Source organism: Babjeviella inositovora (genome assembly GCF_001661335.1).
Source record: "Babjeviella inositovora NRRL Y-12698 unplaced genomic scaffold BABINscaffold_11, whole genome shotgun sequence".
NCBI lineage: Eukaryota > Fungi > Ascomycota > Pichiomycetes > Serinales > Babjeviella > Babjeviella inositovora.
The window spans coordinates 437923-460014 of record NW_017566848.1 but is presented as its reverse complement, the minus strand read 5'-3'; the positions used below and the strand labels follow the sequence as shown (position 1 = coordinate 460014).

Below are 22092 nucleotides of genomic sequence, written 5' to 3'. Positions count from 1 at the left end.
GAAGGGAGATTGGAATCATGGCCAGCCTTAATCCGAAGCTCTCAGTTGGGACTGGAAATATTATTACTGTTGCAAATAGATCGACATCCCCTAGGCGGAGTAGTATTGCGGGCACGACTGCCAAAAAGCCAGCGTACCGTTAGTGTTTACGGCGCAAGATTTGAAACTATCAGCACGTGCAATAGACAAATCACGACCCGTCTAGCCCGTAAACGAGTGGCCATCGGGGGAACGAGGTTTGAACCTTAGGGAGCGCTGCAAGCCCGGAGCTAGAGAACTTATAGGTTTAGTTCTATTACTAAGATTGCCATTTTTTATAGCATTGTAAAAGTTATCACACGCACCAGCCTTCTACGAACAGCAAAGACGGTGCAACTGACCCTGGCACTATGATTCCACAGTTATCGCACGGCGTTTGCTGGTCCCTGTGGATATTCTACGGCCGTTTGGTGTTTAGAGAACCCTTTATTACCGCTGCGTTGTAAAAATAACTATGTACAAATCTGCAGAGTTAAAACGGGGTGCAAAGGAGATACGCCCAACTGGGACTTCCGTTAATAAGAGCAGACAGGTAACTCATGAGAGGGGTTTGAGTGGTTAGGTAAAACATGGAAGAAGGGCATGCAAATTTCACTGGAGCGGTGGGATATAAATTCCAAAGATAATATTTCCACAGAAGATGTAGTTTCACATGAAAAGATAGATGCTGTATGTGATTTCAGGGAAAAGGGTTCAAATCCATATGGAACGAGGTGTGTCTAGGGGCAGATAAGTTCGAAGATTCTTGGATGTATGGCCGATAGGATGTCGAACAGACCCCTGAAACAGCTTTAAAGATCCGATCCGTGGAACAGCTTCACAGAACGGATTCCTGAAATGTCATAGTAAAACGGCTCCAAAACCTCAGAGTGGCTTTACGGCCTCACAAGTCCCCATTAGGGGCTTTGCCAGTGATTTTTTTCTATGAATCCTGGGCCTCTCCGTCCAACCAGAAATATGTCGGCTTGAACGGCCACATCCCAAACACCTCAGAAAGCTTCGCCCATTCATCGCTTGTCAAGTCAATCGGCCGCTTCGCCATCGTCTCCGCAGGCATAGTCTTATCGAAATACTCAAATGCACCTGGTCCCAAGTTCCCCAACGCTGCCTCCATCGGAGACGACTTGAGGATCGGCACCTGCTTCGTTACATACTCAAAGCAGTCCAAATCAAGGTTATGGTTCTTTGGCTGGATATCCAAAAGACACAAGTTCTGCGGATCCACGCTTGACTGGATCAAGTCCGTCTCCCTATCCATCACGATCGGATCGTAGGCGAGCAACTCTTCCTCCGACCAGTAGCCCAACGTGGGGTACTTCACCGGCGGAAACGAGATTGCGGCAAGCTTAGTTTCGGTAAACTGGTCACGGTAAATCGAAGCACGGGTTCTGCGGTTGGTCTCAACTGGCGCTAGTAACTTAAGCGCCGTCAGCTCATTGACCCACAAGAGCATCCGCACGCGGCCGAAGCGCTGGAGCCAGTTACGATTGGCCACGCAGTGCATCCACTGGACGACCAAGGCCTCGGACTTTTTGGTGCTGGTAAGGTTCCCAGAGATTAAAAACGTTGGATGGATGGTGTCACGGGAGGCTACATCCGGGACTATGACCTTTTCATCGTCAATCGTGGAGGTGAAGCTCTCCCAGTCGTAGGGGTCCTTGTTCACGAGATCCCATTTCATGCCGAATTTCTCGCCAATCTCCTTCCAGCGCGCCTTAAACCCAAGCGCCTTCCCCATCACAACGTGTTGCTTTGGTTGGAGCCGCTCGTGGAGCATCGTGGTGAACATCCCGTTACCGGGGAAGACGTCGAAGAGCTGGAGGGTGTGGGGTGGGTACATGTCCTCAAGTCTGAGCTTGTCGAGAACCGCATTGAGGACGTAGGGGTTGTTGACATTACGGTAGCCACGCACATTTTTGAGGCCACCAAAGATCTCTGCGTATTTGGCCAAGTTTGTCATTGATCGTGGGAGGTGAGATGGGGTGGTAATGCGATGCCACTGATGATAATTTTTTTCATACATGGAGCCGCATGCGAAGAAGCTATACAGGATGCAGATGCGACGGGACTTTGGCATGAAACGGAGAGTAATTCCAGAGGGGGAAAGTTTCAATAAATACACCATAATTGGTGTATTTAAGGAAAAAATAAGAGTACAAATTTATAAAGGGTACTGATTATTAACATGTTGTGTACCTTGGGCATTGATATTTATGAAATGGTGCGAAGTGACTAAATTGGAGTATCTGGTAAATCAGTTAGACGGTCAACTTACATCTACTAGCTATGGCATAGCTATAGATCGGGAGAGGTGCTTATCATGTGAACTTCATTCACAATACTAAGAAACAGTTATCACCTTCTGCTTTTGCGGAATCCATTATTCAAATTCGAGACACATGCTTACGCTGAACGAATCAATGGTACAGCATTGATTTAACATGACTTTAAAGGAACTGAGATGGTGGAACCGGTACCTCAACAGACCACAAGCTGGTAATATCAATAGCGAAACAAACATACTAGCGCTAGGTGGTTGAACTTGCATCTTTTGACATACCGCAGCCCTATTGTTAGTAATCTATATTGTATGCGTACTTCGAACCAACCTTCTTTCTCGAGTCCCGGAAGCAGAAGGAGCCCATTGATAACTGACAAAATCCAAATTTAACTTTGAACATTGACATATTAAAATCATCAATGCCGCAGCGATTTGGAGCTTGAACCTTTGTAGCTTTCATTTTTGGTACAAGTTCCCGAGTTGTTTACGATGACGTCATAGATTATATATCGTACAGTAACAGGATAAAGTGGTCTATCGTTAAACATGGCAAACCATAAGTATCATTTGCCGCTAAAAAAACTCTCCTTAGCCTCGATTCATGGACTGAAACTCATCCTTATCAAAACTCACTTCTACTAATTTGTCCGTTTTGTTTCCTTTTATCCCTACGGGTATTAATGCTTTTTTTAATCATTTAGCATCAAACCTTACGCTTATTACATACAGGACCCTATGTCTCGGGAGCAGATTCTATGGAATAAGGACCAAACTAGGCATGCTAAGATTGTTTAGATGGATGGTTGAAACACCTATAATTAGTCATTTAAGATGCACCAGGTCTTTAAAAAACGCTCATTTATTACGGAAAGCTTCTGCCATTGTTACACAGCAGCCTCATTAACCTTAGGTCGTTCCCCTACCATGGTCCACGCACCACCAATTTTTTGCCTGTTTTGCTGATGCCGCCATACAAAAACACTGCCAATTTCCATACTGTACCCTTTGAGTAGCGCCATACCAACCTAGAACATGGCTAGTGCGGACCCCCTCCAGCTATTCCTCATCCTTGACTCGTCGGCGTTTGTGCGCGGCATCGGCAACATTAAGCGCTGGATCGGCGACTTCAACGTGGTGGTGTTCATCCCAGCATACACTTTACACGAGCTCGACTACGTTAAGAAGGGGATCTCCATGCTTGCTACCAATGCGCGTGAAAGCATCCGCTACATCGATAAGGCCACGTCCTGTGACTTTGACACGGTACCTTTGCGCGTGTTCATCGAAGGGCCGGACGAGGCAGGCCCCAAGTGGCCCAAGTGTATGAAGTACAAGGTCCATGCGCCGCTCATTCGGGAGTTTCCGAATCAGAAGACCACGTTTGACTCGAACTTAATCGGTCACAACATGAACAACCACGCTGTTAACCTGGCCCACTATTCAAACGATATCGAGTACGAGGGCGATTCGCTCGCTGGGCAGCCCAAGCCACGTAACACCGCCAACCACAAGGCGGAGATGCCCACCCGCTTGCGCTACTTGATAAGATCGTGTATTCAGAAGGTGCACATCGACAGACAGAACAACTGGAAGTTGGTCACCGAGGACCCCATCACCTCCATCTGGTGCCAGAGCTTTGGCATAGACTGTCTCAGCATCAACCAGGCGGAGCATGACATTTTTGCTGCGCAAGGTTTGAGCGCGGCGAATCTGTACGTGCCGAAGCCACAGAACAGGCTTGGGGGTGGCTACTCCATCTCTCCGTTGGTTGAGGATGACCGTACGAAGAGTGACAAGGTCAAGAAGGAGAAGTTTAACGCCATGTCCTATGCTCCACGCGGCGTTGGCAAATTGTGGACCCCATAGAATGATTCTCTAGATCTGAATTTAGCTCAGTATATGCGATATTTTCTATGTGGTGATGCTCTGCATTTGTTGCAATGATCTGGATCGTTTCCTCCGCCAAACGTTTGGCTTGATTGCCTGTGAGGTATCTACCACTGACAACGTTCCAACTGAACGCTGGCCTCTACCCCTCTCTGTCGCGAGATTTGCCCGAAACCACACCGTGGGTTTCAGTTACAATTAGGTTCATTTTATCATCTGATTCCAGGTTTCACCCTGAATTACTGCTTTAATCGGCCATATGAACCGTGATATTTTATAGACCGCTGAGATGTTGCCCGCAAGTTTAGGTAACGGGTGGTTATGGTTGCTATCCCTTCACTGCTCCACATGACTCTCCACAAAATTTTAGTGTATCCCATCAACGCTGATATTTCTTTTAAACACTGAAAGTCTATTGAATGCTAAGAATTAAGTCAAATGTTTTAGCTGCGGATGTACCGTTTTTCTAACAATCCTGTAGGTCAAAGGAAGCTCGAACCCTAAAGCCTGAAGACGTAGAAACCCTTTATAGTAACCGTCCAACTTAGCACATAATCTATACACCCTCTCGCTCGGTTTCTGCACTAGCAGAGTTTCTCAAACTTAAGTAGCAGTTCCAAAATACCCCAATAGTGGAGCTAAAGGGCACTTGCATGCTCCGCGGAACCAAGAGGAAGTTGACGAACTGAACCGGGATCCAAAGCGACCAGCTCGCGACGAGGGTGGGCAAGTAGATCTTCTCCAACTTGGCCTTGGCGTCCTCCCAGGTACCGCCCTCAAGAACTCTAGTGGTATAATTGAAAAAGCAAAAAAGCGACACCGGGGAAAAGCACAACTGGTCGGTCAAGACCTTTCGGATGATGGCAATTATGGTAGGATCCGAGGAGTATATCTGTAGGAAACTGTACCACCACACCTGGATGAATGCAAGCATAAACCCCCAGCACATAAATCCTGCGAGTCGATGGAACTGGAATCTAGTCGAGACACCGCGATAGGTGACAGCCAGCGGTATCGAGGGTAGAGTCACGCCATCATTGGTGTCAAGGTAAGACATGAAGTTTTCAAGGTCATCCTCGTCATCAGTGTAATACCCGCTGTTGTTTGAGTATAAATTTACACTCGAATCGGAATGCGCCCGGGTTCGGTAGTCAGTCAAACCTAGCGCTGATTCCATCCTGGATTGCCGCGCTGCCTTCATATACGCGCTGATGGATTGCGCAAGCGTGTCTGCAATTCCGTAGAGCACGAGATTGGTGGCAATGGTGGCGAGCAACGAGTTTTTGGTATACAAACGGGTATATTTGATCGATAGCTTTATGAGGAAGAAAGTCAAGATGCACACAATGATGTAATTGATTATGGGTATGTGTCGGACTGGATAGTTAAGGGCCCGGGAGACCGTTTCGATAATCGCGTTACAAGGGGCATCATCCAAGTCATCGGGTAGATTATTGTCACGAGTATCTTCAGTATCAAAGTGGGGATGTGTGTCGCCTAATTGAATAGGCATGGCGTGTGGTATGGTTCTCACAGGGTGCGATGGGTATATCGGTTATCTATATAATGTGGGGCAATACAACATGTTTTTGGTGGCACCCGTATACCGGATATCCGGGTCGTGGGAGATCCAATATATATCACGTGCTATACGCTAGGGCAGAGATAGGTGCAGCAATCGCAGTCACAAAGGGAGTCTGCGTTTTTTAGTTTTTCCCAAGAAAAATTTTCTCACTAGTGCTTCCCAACGAATCGTCTGCCCCTCTCAGACCTTCCGCCATTCTCTTCCCCTCAGACAGATTCCCCCTACTGCCAAACTCCAGGTGAGAGGGTTCGGTGCAGGTCACAGGAAGCCCGAAACTGTTAGCGGCAGAGTGGAGCTGTTACTATGGCGGTGCTAACTAGGTTCCGGTAGGCAGACCGCGGTGGGAAGCGGTTTGGTTATTCAAAATAAGTAAAAGTTAAAAACGTCGCTAAAAACACCCTATAATGAGGTTTCTCTAGTAATCAAAGATTCTTTAACCATCATGCTTATTCCAAAGGAAGACCGTAAGAAGATCCACCAATACCTCTTCCAAGGTATGTACCAGTCCCAAAGCCCAGAGTGAAAAATTTGAGGACCGGACAGAGAAGCCAGGAACTCGTTCTGGGAATGAGTCTAAGACCAATTTACACAACTCCGTTGAAGATGTCCGAACCACGAAACCATCAGTTACGTACAGACGATAAGCGTTGGAGTTTTTTCAACCTTACCAATCCAAAAACTGACACTCACCTCCGGTCGTCAATCTGCTACAGCCATCAAATTTTCCGATCAGCCCTTGATTTTTTCACCGGAACCGTTCATTGAATAGTACTAACACGTTTTACAGAAGGTGTCGTTGTTGCCAAGAAGGACTTCAACCAGCCAAAGCACGAAGAAATTGACACTAGAAACTTGTTTGTCATCAAGGCTTTGCAATCTTTGACTTCCAAGGGTTTCGTCAAGACTCAGTTCTCGTGGCAATACTACTACTACACCTTGACCGACGAAGGTATTGAGCACTTGAGAGAGGACTTGAACATCCCAGAAGGTATCTTGCCAGTTACCAGATTGCAAAAGGCTGCTCCAGAAAGACAACAGAACCGTGGTCCAAGAAGAGCCGGTGCTCCACAGGGTGAGGGTTACAGAAGAAGAGCTCCACGTGACTAAATTATTTCAATTTAGCATGCTGTTTATTCTCTTATGTTTATAATATTGTTATAATTACTCCTTTTTCTATCCAACACTAAAGATATTTAAAATACTCAATACTATGTAGTGCTGTGCAGTCCAGTCGAATTTTCGGTATGGCCTGTTGATCAAAACCGCGAGCACTGATCAGAACCTAGTTTATTATTTTGTATTATCAAAGACAGTGGGGCTTACCGTGGAACAGACAAGTCATCAGGTGGTACCAAGTATTATCCCGTCAGCATGCTATAACAGTGTTCTGAACCTGCGCCACAATTATTACAATGGAGCTCATTATATGAATAATATGGAATTAAACAATAGGTGTGCGAGACGGGTAGAACGGGCCGTGACTTTCCGGATGGAACTTGTTTGCGGCAAAGTCTTTGGGAGCATATAGTTAATACCTGGAGGCTTGAGTTCTAAAGCTATCGTAAAATGTATTTACATATTCGCCCACCGACTTTCCTTACACCGATTCAGTTCGATCTCACTATTGGGGAGCTAAAATTAATGATTACAATATCTGTTAATTAATACTGTATAGCTCTGGGTTTCTGTACCGAATTTTTTTTATATTCTTAATTTGAGCTCATTACAACTGACGTCAACGGATACCTTTTTAATTCATATGTGAGTGTGTCAAATTGTCATAGGTATACTTTCATACCGCGTATTTTTATAATTTGACGTAGCATTGATATTTGCACTTTCTATTCAAGCATTTTATTTCCAGTGCTTTTCTTGTCTATTCTAAACACAAATAATTACGCCAATTACCAACCATTTCCCATAAACCTTTCACTTCTCCATTAAGCCAGCTTCTCTGTTTAGACTATCGACGAATGTTTCCTGCTTCCAAATAAACTTATTCTGCTGTTTCTAATACGTAATAAATATCACCACAGAACCGCCATCTTTCTTTAACTTCCCGCCTCCTTTAGTTTATAGCTCTATTTTGCATTCCCACTTCACCCGTGTGGTAGTGTACCCAACAGGGAATTTGCTTGGCTAAGTTAGCGCGCGTCTGGTTCAGTTCAACAAAGCGGGTCTAGATCTAAACAAAACACTTCTTCCACTGTCAACTAAATTTGGCTTCAAGAACACCGTTATACTCGTTTTCTACGATATACTCGAACAATAGTCAGATATGGCCGACAGACTACCAGTAAGTGCTATTTTTTTTGACGCCCCTGAGACTTACTAACACGCCAGGCTTATCCTACGCCCCAGGAGGCGTTCAGCAACTCGTCGAGACGGAAGTCGCCTCCCAAGGTTTCATCGGGCTCTTCTCAATGGAATAACCAGTATCAACAACCAAATAACCACCAACCTCAACACCAATCACACCAACCACCACCTCAACACCAACTTCAACACCAACCTCCACATCAACCTCAGTATCAATCACAGCCGTATTCAAACCAACCGCAACCGTACTCAAACCAGGCACCACAGCAGTATCTGGCTCCTCCACAGCACCAGGCGCCTCGCCAAGCGCCACAGCAAGCCTATGACTACCGGGTACCCTCTAACCAGCCACCGGCACACAACTCCAGACCAAACTACCAAACTGCTCCAGTAAACGTCCCGAGAGAACAGTCACGGATTGCCAGCAACAGTAGTGCCCCTGTGGGCTACCACTCGCCGTCGCACCAGCCCACGAATAGGACCAATACGTCACAGAGCCTGTTACAGAGCCTGAAGCCGCTGTCCAACGTGGAGGCGCAGTTGAAAGAAATGTTTGCAAGATACGATATCCACCGTAACGGCCGGTTGAACGAGGACGAATTGTCGAACGCATTGGTTAATTTCGACAGATCCAAGTTTCGCATTTCGACCATCAAGTTGATGATGAAGTCATTCGACACAAACGGGACGGGGTCTTTGGAATTCTCCGAGTTCTACCGCTTGTGGAATTACCTTTCTTCGTACTCTAAGTTGTTCCAGGAGGCCGACACTGACCGCTCATTCACTATCTCGTTTGGCGAGTACCAGGGCATCATCAAGAAGATTGGCTATGACTTGCCCACCGACACGGTCTTGTTCATCTTTTCAAAGTTCTCGGGAATCGCCGACGGCGGTATTCCGGCCTTGAAGTTTGACTCCTTTATTGAGTCCTTGTTCTATTTGCGAAAGATCACCGACACGTTCAGAAAGTACGACAAAGAGAGCCAGGGAATTGCCCTCATCAAATTCCAAGACTTTATCGTCGAGGTTTTGAGTTTGAAATAGTATCTTTTGATCGTAGTCCGGGCCTTTATCGACGAGACTGAAAATGTTCATTGTTTGACTAAGGTGAAGTTTAAGTCTCGCTCTGAACAAGAGCCCTTGGTTATGGTGAATAAGTTGGCCGTGCCTATATAACATAATATAAGACTTAATGTTGAAGCCGCAATGCGTGCGCATGCAGGAAACGAGCTAGCCACAAACACAACGGCCACAAAGGGTGTTGTTGGTTGGGATGTGGGCAGTCAATAAATTAGTTTGAAAATATGGCTAAATAGATGTAATTCAAGAGAAGTGTACAACTACAGAGACTTTTTAGACAAGAGATTCTACCTCTGAACCTGACTACAATATATATATCTGACCTTCGCCTTTCACTATACCAAGTGCACTGATGGATCTAGGAGATACTGCACCCGAACCAGCAAGTGCTGATAACGTTAATGCCAAAGGAGAGTGGGAGGGGTCGGTACCAGAAACCCTCCCTCCTACCGCTGATGAATTGAATTACTTAACGGCAGATGTAACTGGCACGGAGAGCACTTTTGACCCCCCGGAACCCATCAGTAAGTGGACGATGGAGGAGATCGAAGCCCGCATCAAAGAGGCCGACTTGAACAACCCACCGGAACAGGTAGGGCTTCACCAGTTACCCCGCCAAAGGCGCGAGATCGTAGCCAAAAAGGGCGGAACGTTCACAATGATTGTTGCTGGAGCTTCAGGGTTGGGCAAAACCACCTTTATTAATACGTTATTTGGCACCCTGCTTTTACCAAAAAGCGAAGTAGAGGGTCCATCTAGGGCCGATAAAACAACCAAAATTAGAATCCACCGAACAGAGCTAGAGGAACAGGGATTTAAACTCAGCTTCACCGTGATAGATACCCCTGGTTTCGGTGATTATATAAACAATAGTCATGCCTGGGTGCCGATCATGGACTACATCGACGAGCAATTGAGATTGTATCTCTTCCAGGAGGAGCAGCCAGACCGCAGCCAGAAAGTTGATTCCCGTATCCACTGCTGTCTATACTTTATCTCGCCCACCGGCCATGCGCTTTCGCCGCTTGATATATGTGCCATGAAAGAGTTGGGCAAACGGGCCAATTTGATCCCCGTCCTCGCAAAGAGCGACGCTTTTTCAAAGGAGGAGATGAGTCTGTTCAAATCTGCCGTCAGAGCGACCCTCAAGGCGCAGGGGATCACCCTCTGTGACTTGCTAGCGAATGGGGAGCTTCTGCCACAGGTTCAGAGCTTAATGCCCTTTTCCGTCATCGGAGCAGAGTCTATTGTGGCACGGGAGGATGGAGTAATGGTCAGGGGGCGCAAGTATGGCTGGGGAGTTGCGGAGGTGGAAAACCCAAACCATTGCGACTTTGTGGAGCTTCGTAAGATTTTGATGGGCAACCACATGCTAGACTTGATTCTCTCTACCGAAAAGTTCTACGAGCACTATCGCCGCCACTTGTTGAAATTTCGCTTGAAGTGTGCTTCCAAAAAGAATGAGAAGGATGATACCCCCGTTGCCGAAACTAAGGGGAATGACGGCTTGTCAGCCACCAGCAGAGAAAGCCAGCTCCCTCTCGGAGGCATTGAGTGTTTGAAAGCTCTTACTAACTTCAAGTTAGATCAACTTGAGAAGGAATTGATGGATTCGAGTCCGATATTCCTCGAAAAGCAAGTGCAGATGCGCAAAAGGTTCTCAGATATCGTGAATGGCCAGGAATACAAGTTCAAGGAATGGAAATCCGCGTTGTTTGAGCGCCAGAAGAATTTCAACGCTGATATCGAAACCACCCACAACCGTGTTTTGCAATTGACCGAGGAAATCAGGCGGTTGGAAGACAACGAAGAGAGTGTACCCAAGAAGGGGTCTGTGAGGGATGTGTCTGAAACTCTCGCTCCTGCGTCGGCCATCGAGAGTGCAGTTGAAAGCGTAGTCTAGGAATGTTTCTGGAACAGGGCTGTGATCCTGACGTTTTTTCTCCAAAAAGTGCGCGTAGGCTATTATCTTACTTTGTTTAGCGCTTAAATTCCGAATTAGAAGGATTTTCCTGATACATGAGAACCCCCAGATATGTCACTATGCATACACGACGACATAACCTATATTTTCCTTAGTTGAATTAGATTAAAAGCACATGTTATTCATAGGGGCGAAATATCAATATGCTTATTAAATAGGTGGATGGAAATGTTAGTAGCTATCCATTTGTGATAAGAAGAGACATAGAGAAGCTCCATATACTGAAAATGGGAGGTAGCTATATGCAACACCGCAGAGGAGGCTGTACCGTTTTCAATACATCCTTGTCAGTTAGGAGCTTAAGTTAGCGGTCCTTTGTCGTGTAGATGCGGTACGAAGTTAACGGAGGAGTTCGGTGATAACACATGAGTATCGGGGTCCCCAACAGTGTTTGCACTTCCACTTGCAGCCCTTCAGTTTTAAGTGCAGCGTTAGCCATAGCCATTGTACAGTTGCTGATACACTAGCTAATTACGTATTCGCCATACAATTTCACCCCCAGACCCATGCTTAATTTCCATGATGGCCTTCTATCTGATCACCATAATGACAGTGTGCCAAGGGATGCGATCTCATGCAGCATCTGCATTATGCGACTGAAGCCCTTATCCAAAACTTATTGCATACGAAAATCTTTTACTGTTACCCTACTTAAATGTTGAATTTTTCCACCGTTCTGCAAACTGGAGGATCCAGTATAAATACCACCTCTGCTGCCCTCTTCATCCCTCTCTTCTCTCTCGATATCAAAGGACTTTCAGCTGGCCCAGTGTCTGAAATTCTTCAGTGTCTGTACCAGTTGGAAGCGTTTTGATCGGGGTTCTAGTCCAAAATGTGGGCTTTAGGAACAGGCGTTCCTATTGCAGATATTTTCTGATTCTTGTTACCTACGACACGGTTGTCTGTCTTGTATGATGATTCACCAATATTATATGTTTTTTCTGGCATCTCTAATGTTAGAGCTCTTCAGCTCGATGAATTCAACTTTTGACTATATCTGATTTAGACAATGCACCTTGGTCGTGGGAATAGTAATAGGAAATACCTGGAATACTAATAAGCTTTACTATTGGTCAACTGTAGATGGTTACAGACCGTATTTATCACTGCGCAACGAGATCATAAGCTGCCAGATCTAGTAGACCCCAAACATGACGCCCCTCCTAGACATGGTGCCCAAGCTTGGAACCTCGCCGACATGGATCGATTGGAACTGGTGAACCTTATTAGCACGTCATGCATCATCGCCAACCAACGTTTAGCCATCTCACCGATAATCATACACATGGGCTCTACCTTACCCTCGAAGCTAAAACACTAGCTATGCAGTCTCCAATGCAGCCCCAAATGCATAGCTATCGTCGCGACGTGTGGAACGTGACCAGCCTATGAGGCCGTAGCTTGCCGCAGAAGCCGAACGTATGCACACGTACGCTTAAAGCCTACGTACATACTTCCATTCAGCCCGGCTTATTCTATTTAATCTCCAGTCCCCGAGTTATAATCGTATTACTCTGCGTACGTTTCGTCTTTGCCCATGGCAGTGTTGTAGACCCGGACGCGTCACGTGGAAGCGTCGTGTCCTGCCCACGATGCCGCGAAATCTCCAAAAACCTCGGCCGCCCGCAAGAAAAAAAGGGAACTCCACGCGTTTCCGGCAAGATACGCCAAATATAACAACACGAGCACAACATTTGCGTGGTGGTATCTGACTCTCTCTATTGTCTCTCTCGCCGCTCTCACTCACAGCTCTCTCTCACGACCAGTCGTCCGCAGATATTCGCAGTTACACTCGCGTCTCAGTCTCAGTATATGGTCATGGAACTTTCTGGCAGACTTCCTCCGCGCGAGGAGATCCGCAAGGCTTTTGAGGTATGTATGAAACAGTGGATATGTGACAGCAATGCCTTGGCAAGGCAGTGGTGGATTGATGAAATGGTATGGGTAGAATTTTGATGGTGTACGCTGTGATATGGATGATATTAGTATACAGCGATTACACTACTATGATAACTGAGGGATATGCCTTGATATTTTGGGTATATGCTTTGATATTTAGATATCTATGGTGTCTGTGGCGTTTGCTAAGACGTTTGCTTAATGCGGTGTCCAAATGCATACCATGGTTGTCCCAATATATTTCACTATGGGATTGAAATATCCCATAATACTCCTTGCGGTCCAATACATAAACCCATATGCCAAGGCCTATTTTCCCGTCAATCTCAGTTATGGTGTCTGGTCTTCAGCAACACACATGCGAATACCACAACACGCATATGCGAACTGCCATATGTTGTCTCAATCCCCCTTTTTTTGATCTTTACTAACATCTCTAGCGCTGGCAAACGCTCAAAGCTCAGTTAGGTGAAAAGGCCCCCGCGAACCAGGAGTTTGTTCAGCTCTCCCGGTTCCTCTCCTACGCCTCTAAGGCGGGACAAGCGGCTCAGCAGCAACAAAATGGAATGCAACAGCAGCAGCAACAGCAGCAACAGCAACAGCAACAACAGCAGCAACAGCAACAGCAACAACAGCAGCAGCAACAACAACAACAACAGCAACAACAACAACAACAACAACAGCAACAACAGCAACAACAACAACAACAACAACAACAACAACAACAACAACAACAACAACAACAACAACAACAAAATGGCTTGCAAAATGGCTTACAGAGCGGAATGCAACCTATGCCGAATGCGAATCCAAACATGAATGCGCCCGCGCCCGCAACTGCGAACGGGATGGCACCGTTCCGCGCTCCTCCACCCGCAAACCCAATCATCTCGCCAAGTCAGTCGGCGTTGATCAAGGCGCAGGTGAGCGCATTCAAGCTCTTGGCGAAGAACCAGCCGATTCCGCCGGAGCTCAAGCAGATTTTAGCTGCGGACCACTTCACGAGCTACGTACCCGAGGAGTCCTATACAAATACCAATGCGAATGTTACTGCGAACGTGAATTTGAATGCAAACACAATTGCTAATACAAATGTGAATATGAATGCCAACGTGAATGCAAACTTGGAGGCTCACTCGCCACAGTTAGACAAGGCGCGTGCGCGCAAGAAGGCGCCGAAACCAAAGCCGAAGCCAAAACCAGCGAAAAAGAGTCTTAGCGCAGCTGCAACGCCAGTGGCTGACGCGGCGCCACGGCCGCCGCTGATCGTGCCGAAAGGCCTCCCACCGATGAGCCTCGCGAAGCTTCAGCAGCGCATCTTGGATGCAGCGCACGACCCGATTTACAAGCAAACGGCGCTAAAGTTCAAGCACCCGCAGATTGTGCTGGTGAGCGACCCATATGCGCCGGTTGAGGCGTTTACTGTACCTGTGTCTGGTGACGTGCCGTACGCGACGGCCGCGCGCGTGCGTGTTGTACAGCCGGGTACCACCATGACGGGCTTGGACGTAGGCGTGATGGCACAAACCAGGGAGTTAGTTGTGCAGATGGAAATTCAAAGGGCTATTGAATCGATCTCGGCCTCTGCCTCAACTGAGGCTGGCAAGATCGAAGAGCTCTATGGAGATGATGCGAGTAAGCCGGTGGACGCGGATGTGTCTGCGAGTCGCCGTGCGCATCTTGACGCGCTCAACGCCGACCTCGCTTCGCTTCGTCTTCTCCCATTCCAAAAGGCTCTCCGTGGTCACATTCTTTCCTACACCTATTACCATGCGCTGCTCCTCACCAACGTCCATCCAAACTTCCTCGCGCGCATGCGCGCGGTGACGGCGAATGATGCGCTTCTCACACACAACCTCTACCTCCAGGCGCAGTCGCGGCAGGCGCATGTCGCACGCACGCGTGCGCGTGAGAAGGTGGCCGCGCTTACGCACAACCTGCAAGTGTTTGCGACGACGCGCGGGACGCGCCTTGCGCGCGCGGCACGCCTTGGTAAGCACCTTACAGCCTTCCACTCCGCTACAGAACGCGAGGAACAGAAACGCGTTGAGCGCAACGCCAAACAGCGTCTCCAAGCACTTAAAATGAATGACGAAGAAGCCTATATCAAGCTCCTTGACCAGACCAAAGACACGCGTATCACCCATCTTCTCAAGCAGACCAACACGTTCCTTGGTTCTCTCGCGGCCGCAGTCAAATCACAGCAACGTAGCACCCACGAGCTTCTTGTGGCCTCTGGGCACGCGGTTGCACCAATAGAAGAGGACGATGAAAATGTGGACTACTACCTGGTCGCGCACAAAGTTCAGGAGACGGTCACGCGGCAGCCATCGATGCTCGTAGGGGGGACTCTTAAAGAGTACCAGCTCAAGGGTCTTCAATGGATGGTATCGCTTTTCAACAACCACTTGAACGGGATCTTGGCGGATGAGATGGGGCTCGGGAAGACGATCCAAACGATCTCGCTTATTACCTATCTTGTGGAGATCAAGAAAATCAGGGGGCCATTTTTGGTGGTTGTGCCGTTATCTACACTCACCAACTGGAATCTTGAGTTTGAAAAGTGGGCGCCGGGCGTAAAGAAGATTACCTATAAGGGTGTTCCAGTGCAGAGAAAAGCAATGCAGGGGGACATTCGCGCAGGCAACTTCCAGGTGCTTCTTACGACGTTTGAGTACATCATCAAGGATCGTCCGTTGCTTGCTAGAATCAAGTGGGTTCATATGATCATTGATGAGGGGCATAGAATGAAGAATTCGCAATCAAAGTTGTCACGCACCCTCACGACGTATTATCACACCGATTACCGGTTGATTCTCACGGGTACCCCGCTCCAAAACGACCTCCCGGAGCTCTGGGCGTTGCTCAACTTTGTGCTCCCCAAGATCTTCAACTCTGTGAAATCCTTCGATGAGTGGTTCAATACGCCGTTTGCAAACACAGGAAGCCAAGACAAGATGGCGTTGTCGGAGGAGGAAACACTTTTGGTGATTCGCCGTCTCCACAAGGTGCTTAGACCGTTCCTTCTCAGACGACTTAAGAAGGACGTGGAGAAGGATCTCCCGGATAAGATCGAGAAGGTGATGAAGTGTAAGATGTCGGCACTCCAGGCAAGAATGTACCAGCAGATGCTTCGTTACAACCAGCTCTTTGTGGGTGATGACTCAAAGAAACCCGTGGGGGTCAAGGGGCTCAACAATCAGATCATGCAGTTGCGCAAGATCTGTAACCATCCGTTTGTGTTTGAAGCGATTGAAAACATGGTCAACCCGACCCAGGAGACCAACAACAACATCTGGCGAGTGTCTGGGAAGTTTGAGCTCCTTGAGAAGATTCTCCCAAAGTTCCAGGCGACGGGGCACAGGGTTTTAATTTTCTTCCAGATGACCCACATCATGGACATTATGGAAGACTTTCTTCGTCTTAAGGACATGAAGTACATGAGACTAGACGGGTCAACTAAGGCTGACGACAGAACAAACCTTTTGAAGGTGTTCAATGCCCCTCAGTCGGACTACTTCATCTTCATGTTGTCGACCAGAGCCGGTGGATTGGGCCTCAATCTCCAGACCGCGGACACTGTCATCATCTTCGACTCCGACTGGAACCCGCACCAGGATTTACAGGCGCAGGACCGTGCCCACAGAATCGGCCAGAAGAACGAGGTGAGAATCTTGAGACTCATCACCGAGGATTCGGTGGAAGAAATGATTTTGGAACGGGCTCACCAGAAGTTGGACATTGACGGGAAGGTCATCCAGGCCGGTAAATTCGATAACAAGTCGACGGCGGAGGAGCAGGAGGCATTGTTACGCGCGTTGATCGAATCCGAGGAGAACAAGGAGGCCAATGATGAAGACGAGGAGTTGTCTGATGCCGAGCTCAACCGAATTCTCGCGAGAAGTGAGGCCGAGTTGGAAGTTTTCCTGAAGCTAGATGAGGAGCGTTACAGGGTCACCCTGGCAGGGCTTCCGCGGTTGTACTCGGAAACTGAACTTCCTGAGGTGTATCATCACGAGCCGGTGTTTAAGCTGAGGGAGGACGATGACGAAGGTTTTGGACGCGGCGCGAGGGAAAGGAAGGCGACTCATTACGACGATAACGTGAGTGAGGAGCAGTGGTTGAAGGAGATCAATGCCCGTGTGGATGAGTCGGACGATTCCAGCGATGAGGTGTCGCGGCGCAGAAGAAGAGCCTCGCCAGATGAGGATATGCAGTCTGACGATTCGTATGAGGCGCCAAAGAGACGCAGGGTCGAGCTAAAGCCTGAGGTGACGGACGATGTGGCGCCCGAGTACGATGTTTCCCGTGGAAGGGGCAGAGGCAGAGGGAGGGGCAGAGGCAGAGGACGGGGCAGAGGACGGGGCAGGGGACGGGGCAGGGGCGGATTCACCCGCCTGACACCGTCAATTGACCTTCTTCTTCCTGAGGACCGTGATGTACTTCAGCGCCAGTCCGACGCGCTCCTCTCGGCGGTAATCGAAACGTCCGATGATGGGCGCCGTCTCAGCGACGCGTTCCTAGTGAAACCCTCTAAACGCCTCTATCCCGATTACTACGTGTTGATTAAGACACCAATTGCGTTGGATGTCATACAGAAGCGGATTGACACGCTAACGTACCTGAAACTCTCGGAATTGGTCGAAGACCTTCATCTTATGTGCAGCAACGCACGGATCTATAACCAGGAGGGCTCGATGATATATGAGGATGCGCTGGAGCTCGAGGCCATGGCGGTGAGAAAGTATAAAGAGATAACCGGGATGGAGGCTGATTTTACCGAGTTTGATGTAATGTGTGACTTGAAGTCATTGGTGGTTCCGTTGGCTCCTGCAGAGTCAATGGCGCCAGAGGATCTTTCAATGCCAATGGAGACTCCGATATCAATGAGCCTGATGGATACCCCGAAAGATCCATTTTCTGATGCAACCAATGTGTTTGCCTAGTTAATCTAATTTAATTTGATGTATTATTATTTAAAATGGAAAACGGTATACGCGGATGAGAGTGTTTTGAGTATCGCCTCTAATTACAATGCAAGCTATACCGCTGTGATGTGTAAATTGATGGGCTATATCTTTGGCTTGGACTTTCCAACACTGGTGGATCGGGCGTACTTAATGGATCCATGCTACGTACCCGCTTTCCGCGTAGCTTAAACAAAACGCTAAACGCCACCAGACTGACTTCTAATACACCGATTCTTTTGGTGCACGTGCCACACACTAGTTAAAAAAGGTCATCAAAGTCATCTTCTTCGTTCTCCTCGGCATTCTCCTCGTCGTCCACCTCGTCATTCTTATCTTCCTCAACCACCTCCCTCACTGCAGGTGCCCCCAAGTTCTGTTCCTGCTCCTCCACAGCCTGCAATTGCTTCCGCTTGGCTTCCAACGACGCCTGGACGTTGTTCAACTCGAGACTTGCGTGGTTCAAGCCATGCGACTTGCGCACCTGCTGCTTCTTGCGATCTAACGCTTGTTCGATATCCTTGATTTCCTGTTTAAGCTTGACGCGTTCCTTTTTGAGTGCCGCCGCTTCCGGCCCGAGCTCCTCGTCATCATCATCCTCGTCATCTTCATCTTCGTCATCATCATCGTCATCATCATCATCATCATCGTCATCATCGTCATCGTCCGCGACTTCCTCTTCCTGGATGACGCTTTCGTCTTCATCCAACGCCCTGGCAAGCTCCGCTTCAATGTCCATGTCCACATCCTCATCTTTTTCTTCCTCGTCATAGTCGTCCTCAGACTCGTTGGGCGCGTACGGAGTCGCAGCGGTGGAGATCGACGGCGTCTGGTTGACATCAACCAACTCCCACGCGGACTCCATGGACTCTTCATCTAACTTCAAGAGCTCATCCACACGGTCCTCCACCGACTCAATATCCTTATTGCTCATCCGTTTGCGGAAGCGCTTACGCGCCTGCTTCATCGGAAACGTCACTCCGTCCACGTAGATGTCATTTTTGTACGCGTTGAATAAGAGATCGGGATTGTGGATATCGCTCTCCAGCGCCAATTTGTTGGTTATAAGCAATATCTGGCATATATCTATCGTCTTGAAGATGTTTTTCTTGTCGATGGTTTTGTGTGCTTCGAGTATCGTCGGGAGATCAAGGAGCTTTCCCCCGTACAACGTGCGGTTGTTGAGCAGCAACACGGCCCTTCGCTGGTCGACCCACTTGATTGAAACACCACTCATATCACCAGTCTCAATGCAGTTCTGCAAAAAGTCCAAGTCACCTTTAGCAACCCCAGGCAACATTCGCACTACTATCCCATCCTCTATCAACGGGTCGTCTTCACGGTCTGGTGCCTCTGAATCGTAGCCATCGCCGGGAATTCGCGTCGGCTTGACTCTAATCCGCGGAATGATCTTCTTGGGGACTAAACCGCTAGGTGGCTTGAGCCGGATCTGTGGCAATCCACCTACCTTGGGCTTTTTAACTGCATCAGCAGAGGGCGCGCGTAGCGTGAGTGACGGTGTGAGTTTGAGCTTCACCTTGGGAATATCGGACTTTGTCAGGTCATCATTGGGCTCCTGTTTGACTGGCTTGAGTTTCAACTTAAGCGCCATGATAATTGAGTGGCGAGTAAAGTGTTTGTAAGAGTAAAAGCAAAACCAGATGTAAATACGATTCATGGAAGAAATATCACGTGGATGAGCCTCGAAGAGACGGTACCTACACGTCCATACGATTCGGAGTATGGCATGAGAAGATGCCATATTGTTCTCGTGGCGGAATAAACGGGCTCTGCGTATTATTAAATAGTTTAATATGTATATGAATTTAAATAACAGTGCATTGGCTATATTAAAAAGATAGGACATCATTATGTTATGGCTAAGAGTTTACGAAGGTACTAAATTTGCCTAGCACGTGGTTGGAGCTCACAATTGACCATGAGTATCGATGTCATCGATCAGCTGTAAACATCTCATGACATTCCTCAACTAGTTAATAGATATTTTATCAATGTATTCGATGTAATAACAATAAAACATAACCATCCAGAATGCGCATTTTGTCTTTGGCCCTAGACGTACTAAAGATCTGAGACGGAGAGACCGTTATGTTATGACAATAAATGGAGCTGGAACACAAAAACCCGATCAAGGACTTTGGTAAAACTAGGAACGGTTTCTTAATTGAGTATACGGTCTAAAACAAAGCCTCTTCGCTAAAACATGCGGCCTACGAATCGTTGGATTTACCAAAAACACGAAAACGTAGATTTCTGGGCCAGGAGACATAAAATCCACCAACAGGCATTTCTGGGACGTTCAGATCGTAGAAAAGAATTTGAATAGCCTCAGGTATATCATATGGGATGTCAGGTGTAGTCTTCAAGAGATTTTCATGGTAAACCTCAGATATCAGGTAACCTCGAGGTGACAGACAAACCATACCTCTAGTAATCAAAGCCTCTAGTTTGTTAATCTCCCAATGAAGTGATATTCAACTCCCGCATCTTGTGTAAGACGTTGTCAATGGACTGGTCCAACGTGTCGTTCACATAATCCTGCCTCAGCTGACTGTCCATGGAGTTCTGCAATTTGTTCAAGCTCTCGTAGCACTCATTAAAGAACCGTAACTGGATTTTTACAAAGCTCTCGAACGACGGATCCAAGTACGGGATGCGCAATGACACCAACTGGGGTAACTCGGTCTTCAACTGAGAATTCAAGTTTTCGTAAATCTGCCGCAGCGCCGCCAGGTCGCGCTCTAACATGGGCAACTTAGTGGCATCTTCCAGCGGCTTTTCCGCCAACTTTTTCACCTTGGCCCGCAAGTGGTCGTAGTCTAGCTTCTTGTGAGCGCGCTTCTTGATAGCCTCGTCGATTTCCGTAAAGTACGTGTTGAAACGCGCTACTGGATTTAAAACAGTCTCCTTATATGGCCCTTCTAGCTCCTGGAGCACGTTCTGGTTTAATTCCTGGGTCACCTCTAAATATCGCTTGGAGATCCCGTCACGGGAGTTGGCGTCGGGGGCGTCATAGAAGGAGTCAATTGTCTCGGCAATCAATCGCTGGGAGTTGGTCAAAAGACGTAAGGAGTCGAGATAATGCTTTAGTTCTTTGTGGAGCGTCACACCAATCGTTTCCATCGCCTTGAATCGCTTCTCCTCCAAGTCGTATTCGGCGTCCACCGTCTGCTCCACATGTCCCGTCTTGATCATCACCTGCGTTCCCGCACGGTTCACCGCCTTCATAAATCCCGTCCAAGACATTTTGTGTTTCTTTGCTATTAAATTTGGGTTGGAAGTTGTAATTCGAGTTTGAAGTAGTAATTGGGGTGTGGAGAAGTAAGAGAAGTCAAATTTGACGCACTTATGCCATCGGTTTTAGGCGCATGAACCGTTTCATTTGTGTTCCAGAAACGTTCGGATATCGCGGCCCGGCAATTGTCCCCCGCGCGCAGGAGAGCCGAAAGGAACCCATGCGTGAAAAGGAATCATCGCGGAGGGTCTGTTATCATTGTAGGACCCACTGATCCTTCAGAGGCTATCAGTGTCTATGAACCCGATCCTTGAGAATATATGGCCAGTAATCCCGTGTTCAGGTAACGTGCAGACCCTATATGGCGCACTGTTTATAACATGTCACTTCGTTCTGCGAGTGTTCAAAGTAAAGGAGTGGAAATTAAAGGATGTGTGAATGATCAGGATTAAACAAACAATAGCGGGTAATAAGCAAAGAAAAGGCAATAAAAGGAGTGTGAATAACTGAGGATCGCGAGGAAGATAAGTAAGTAATAGTTAACGGGCTGTAAAATCTTAATCAACGGTACTAAAATGTGAGGTGGTATTTCAATGATCGTGTAGAGCCTTCCAGGACTATCGGGAGAATAATGGAGGCTTAAATACCTTCTTAACGAACCAAAATCACTGAATAATATATAAGGTGTTTAGGCTTACAACCAAACATGTTAAAATAGACTTGCCAAGACAAGATTTTCGGTACATTGGAAAATAGGTACCAATTACTGATATTATTAATTCAGCCAGACAAGTA

The 22092-nt window shown here is 47.5% G+C and overlaps 7 protein-coding genes across 7 annotated transcripts; 3 read left to right on the top strand and 4 right to left on the bottom strand.

The window, feature by feature from the left end:
• Nucleotides 1-991: 991 nt before the first annotated feature.
• BABINDRAFT_20290 (RNA polymerase specificity factor) lies at nucleotides 992-1960 on the bottom strand (the record flags this gene model as incomplete). The annotated part of the gene is made up of 1 exon (XM_019131243.1): nucleotides 992-1960. A coding segment is annotated over one exon (969 nt), but the record flags the coding sequence as incomplete, so codon positions are not given.
• Nucleotides 1961-3172: 1212 nt separating this feature from the next.
• BABINDRAFT_90105 (uncharacterized protein) lies at nucleotides 3173-4474 on the top strand. The gene has a single exon (XM_019132899.1). It carries the CDS (start codon nucleotides 3353-3355, stop codon nucleotides 4184-4186), a length of 834 nt encoding a protein of 277 aa, XP_018983661.1. The 5' UTR covers nucleotides 3173-3352; the 3' UTR covers nucleotides 4187-4474.
• A 289-nt stretch (nucleotides 4475-4763) lies between these two features.
• On the bottom strand, nucleotides 4764-5720 carry BABINDRAFT_9536 (uncharacterized protein; the record flags this gene model as incomplete). The annotated part of the gene is made up of 1 exon (XM_019132982.1): nucleotides 4764-5720. The coding sequence occupies one exon, from the start codon at nucleotides 5718-5720 to the stop codon at nucleotides 4764-4766; it is 957 nt and encodes a 318-aa protein (XP_018983660.1).
• A 514-nt stretch (nucleotides 5721-6234) lies between these two features.
• RPS10 (40S ribosomal protein eS10) lies at nucleotides 6235-6995 on the top strand (the record flags this gene model as incomplete). Its single annotated transcript, XM_019132190.1, has 2 exons — nucleotides 6235-6286; nucleotides 6580-6995. 2 exons carry the CDS (start codon nucleotides 6235-6237, stop codon nucleotides 6897-6899), a joined length of 372 nt encoding a protein of 123 aa, XP_018983659.1. The 3' UTR covers nucleotides 6900-6995.
• Nucleotides 6996-8070: 1075 nt separating this feature from the next.
• BABINDRAFT_9534 (uncharacterized protein) lies at nucleotides 8071-18020 on the top strand (the record flags this gene model as incomplete). Its single annotated transcript, XM_019132981.1, has 7 exons — nucleotides 8071-8088; nucleotides 8136-8182; nucleotides 8229-8444; nucleotides 8480-9154; nucleotides 9717-11021; nucleotides 12942-13047; nucleotides 13515-18020. 7 exons carry the CDS (start codon nucleotides 8071-8073, stop codon nucleotides 18018-18020), a joined length of 6873 nt encoding a protein of 2290 aa, XP_018983658.1.
• Nucleotides 18021-18049: 29 nt separating this feature from the next.
• Nucleotides 18050-19669, bottom strand: BABINDRAFT_162968 (TATA-binding protein-associated factor TAF7). Its single transcript, XM_019129645.1, has one exon. The coding sequence runs from the start codon at nucleotides 19651-19653 to the stop codon at nucleotides 18304-18306; it is 1350 nt and encodes a 449-aa protein (XP_018983657.1). The 5' UTR covers nucleotides 19654-19669; the 3' UTR covers nucleotides 18050-18303.
• A 391-nt stretch (nucleotides 19670-20060) lies between these two features.
• On the bottom strand, nucleotides 20061-21476 carry BABINDRAFT_162967 (uncharacterized protein). The gene has a single exon (XM_019129644.1). It carries the CDS (start codon nucleotides 21306-21308, stop codon nucleotides 20514-20516), a length of 795 nt encoding a protein of 264 aa, XP_018983656.1. The 5' UTR covers nucleotides 21309-21476; the 3' UTR covers nucleotides 20061-20513.
• Nucleotides 21477-22092: the final 616 nt, after the last annotated feature.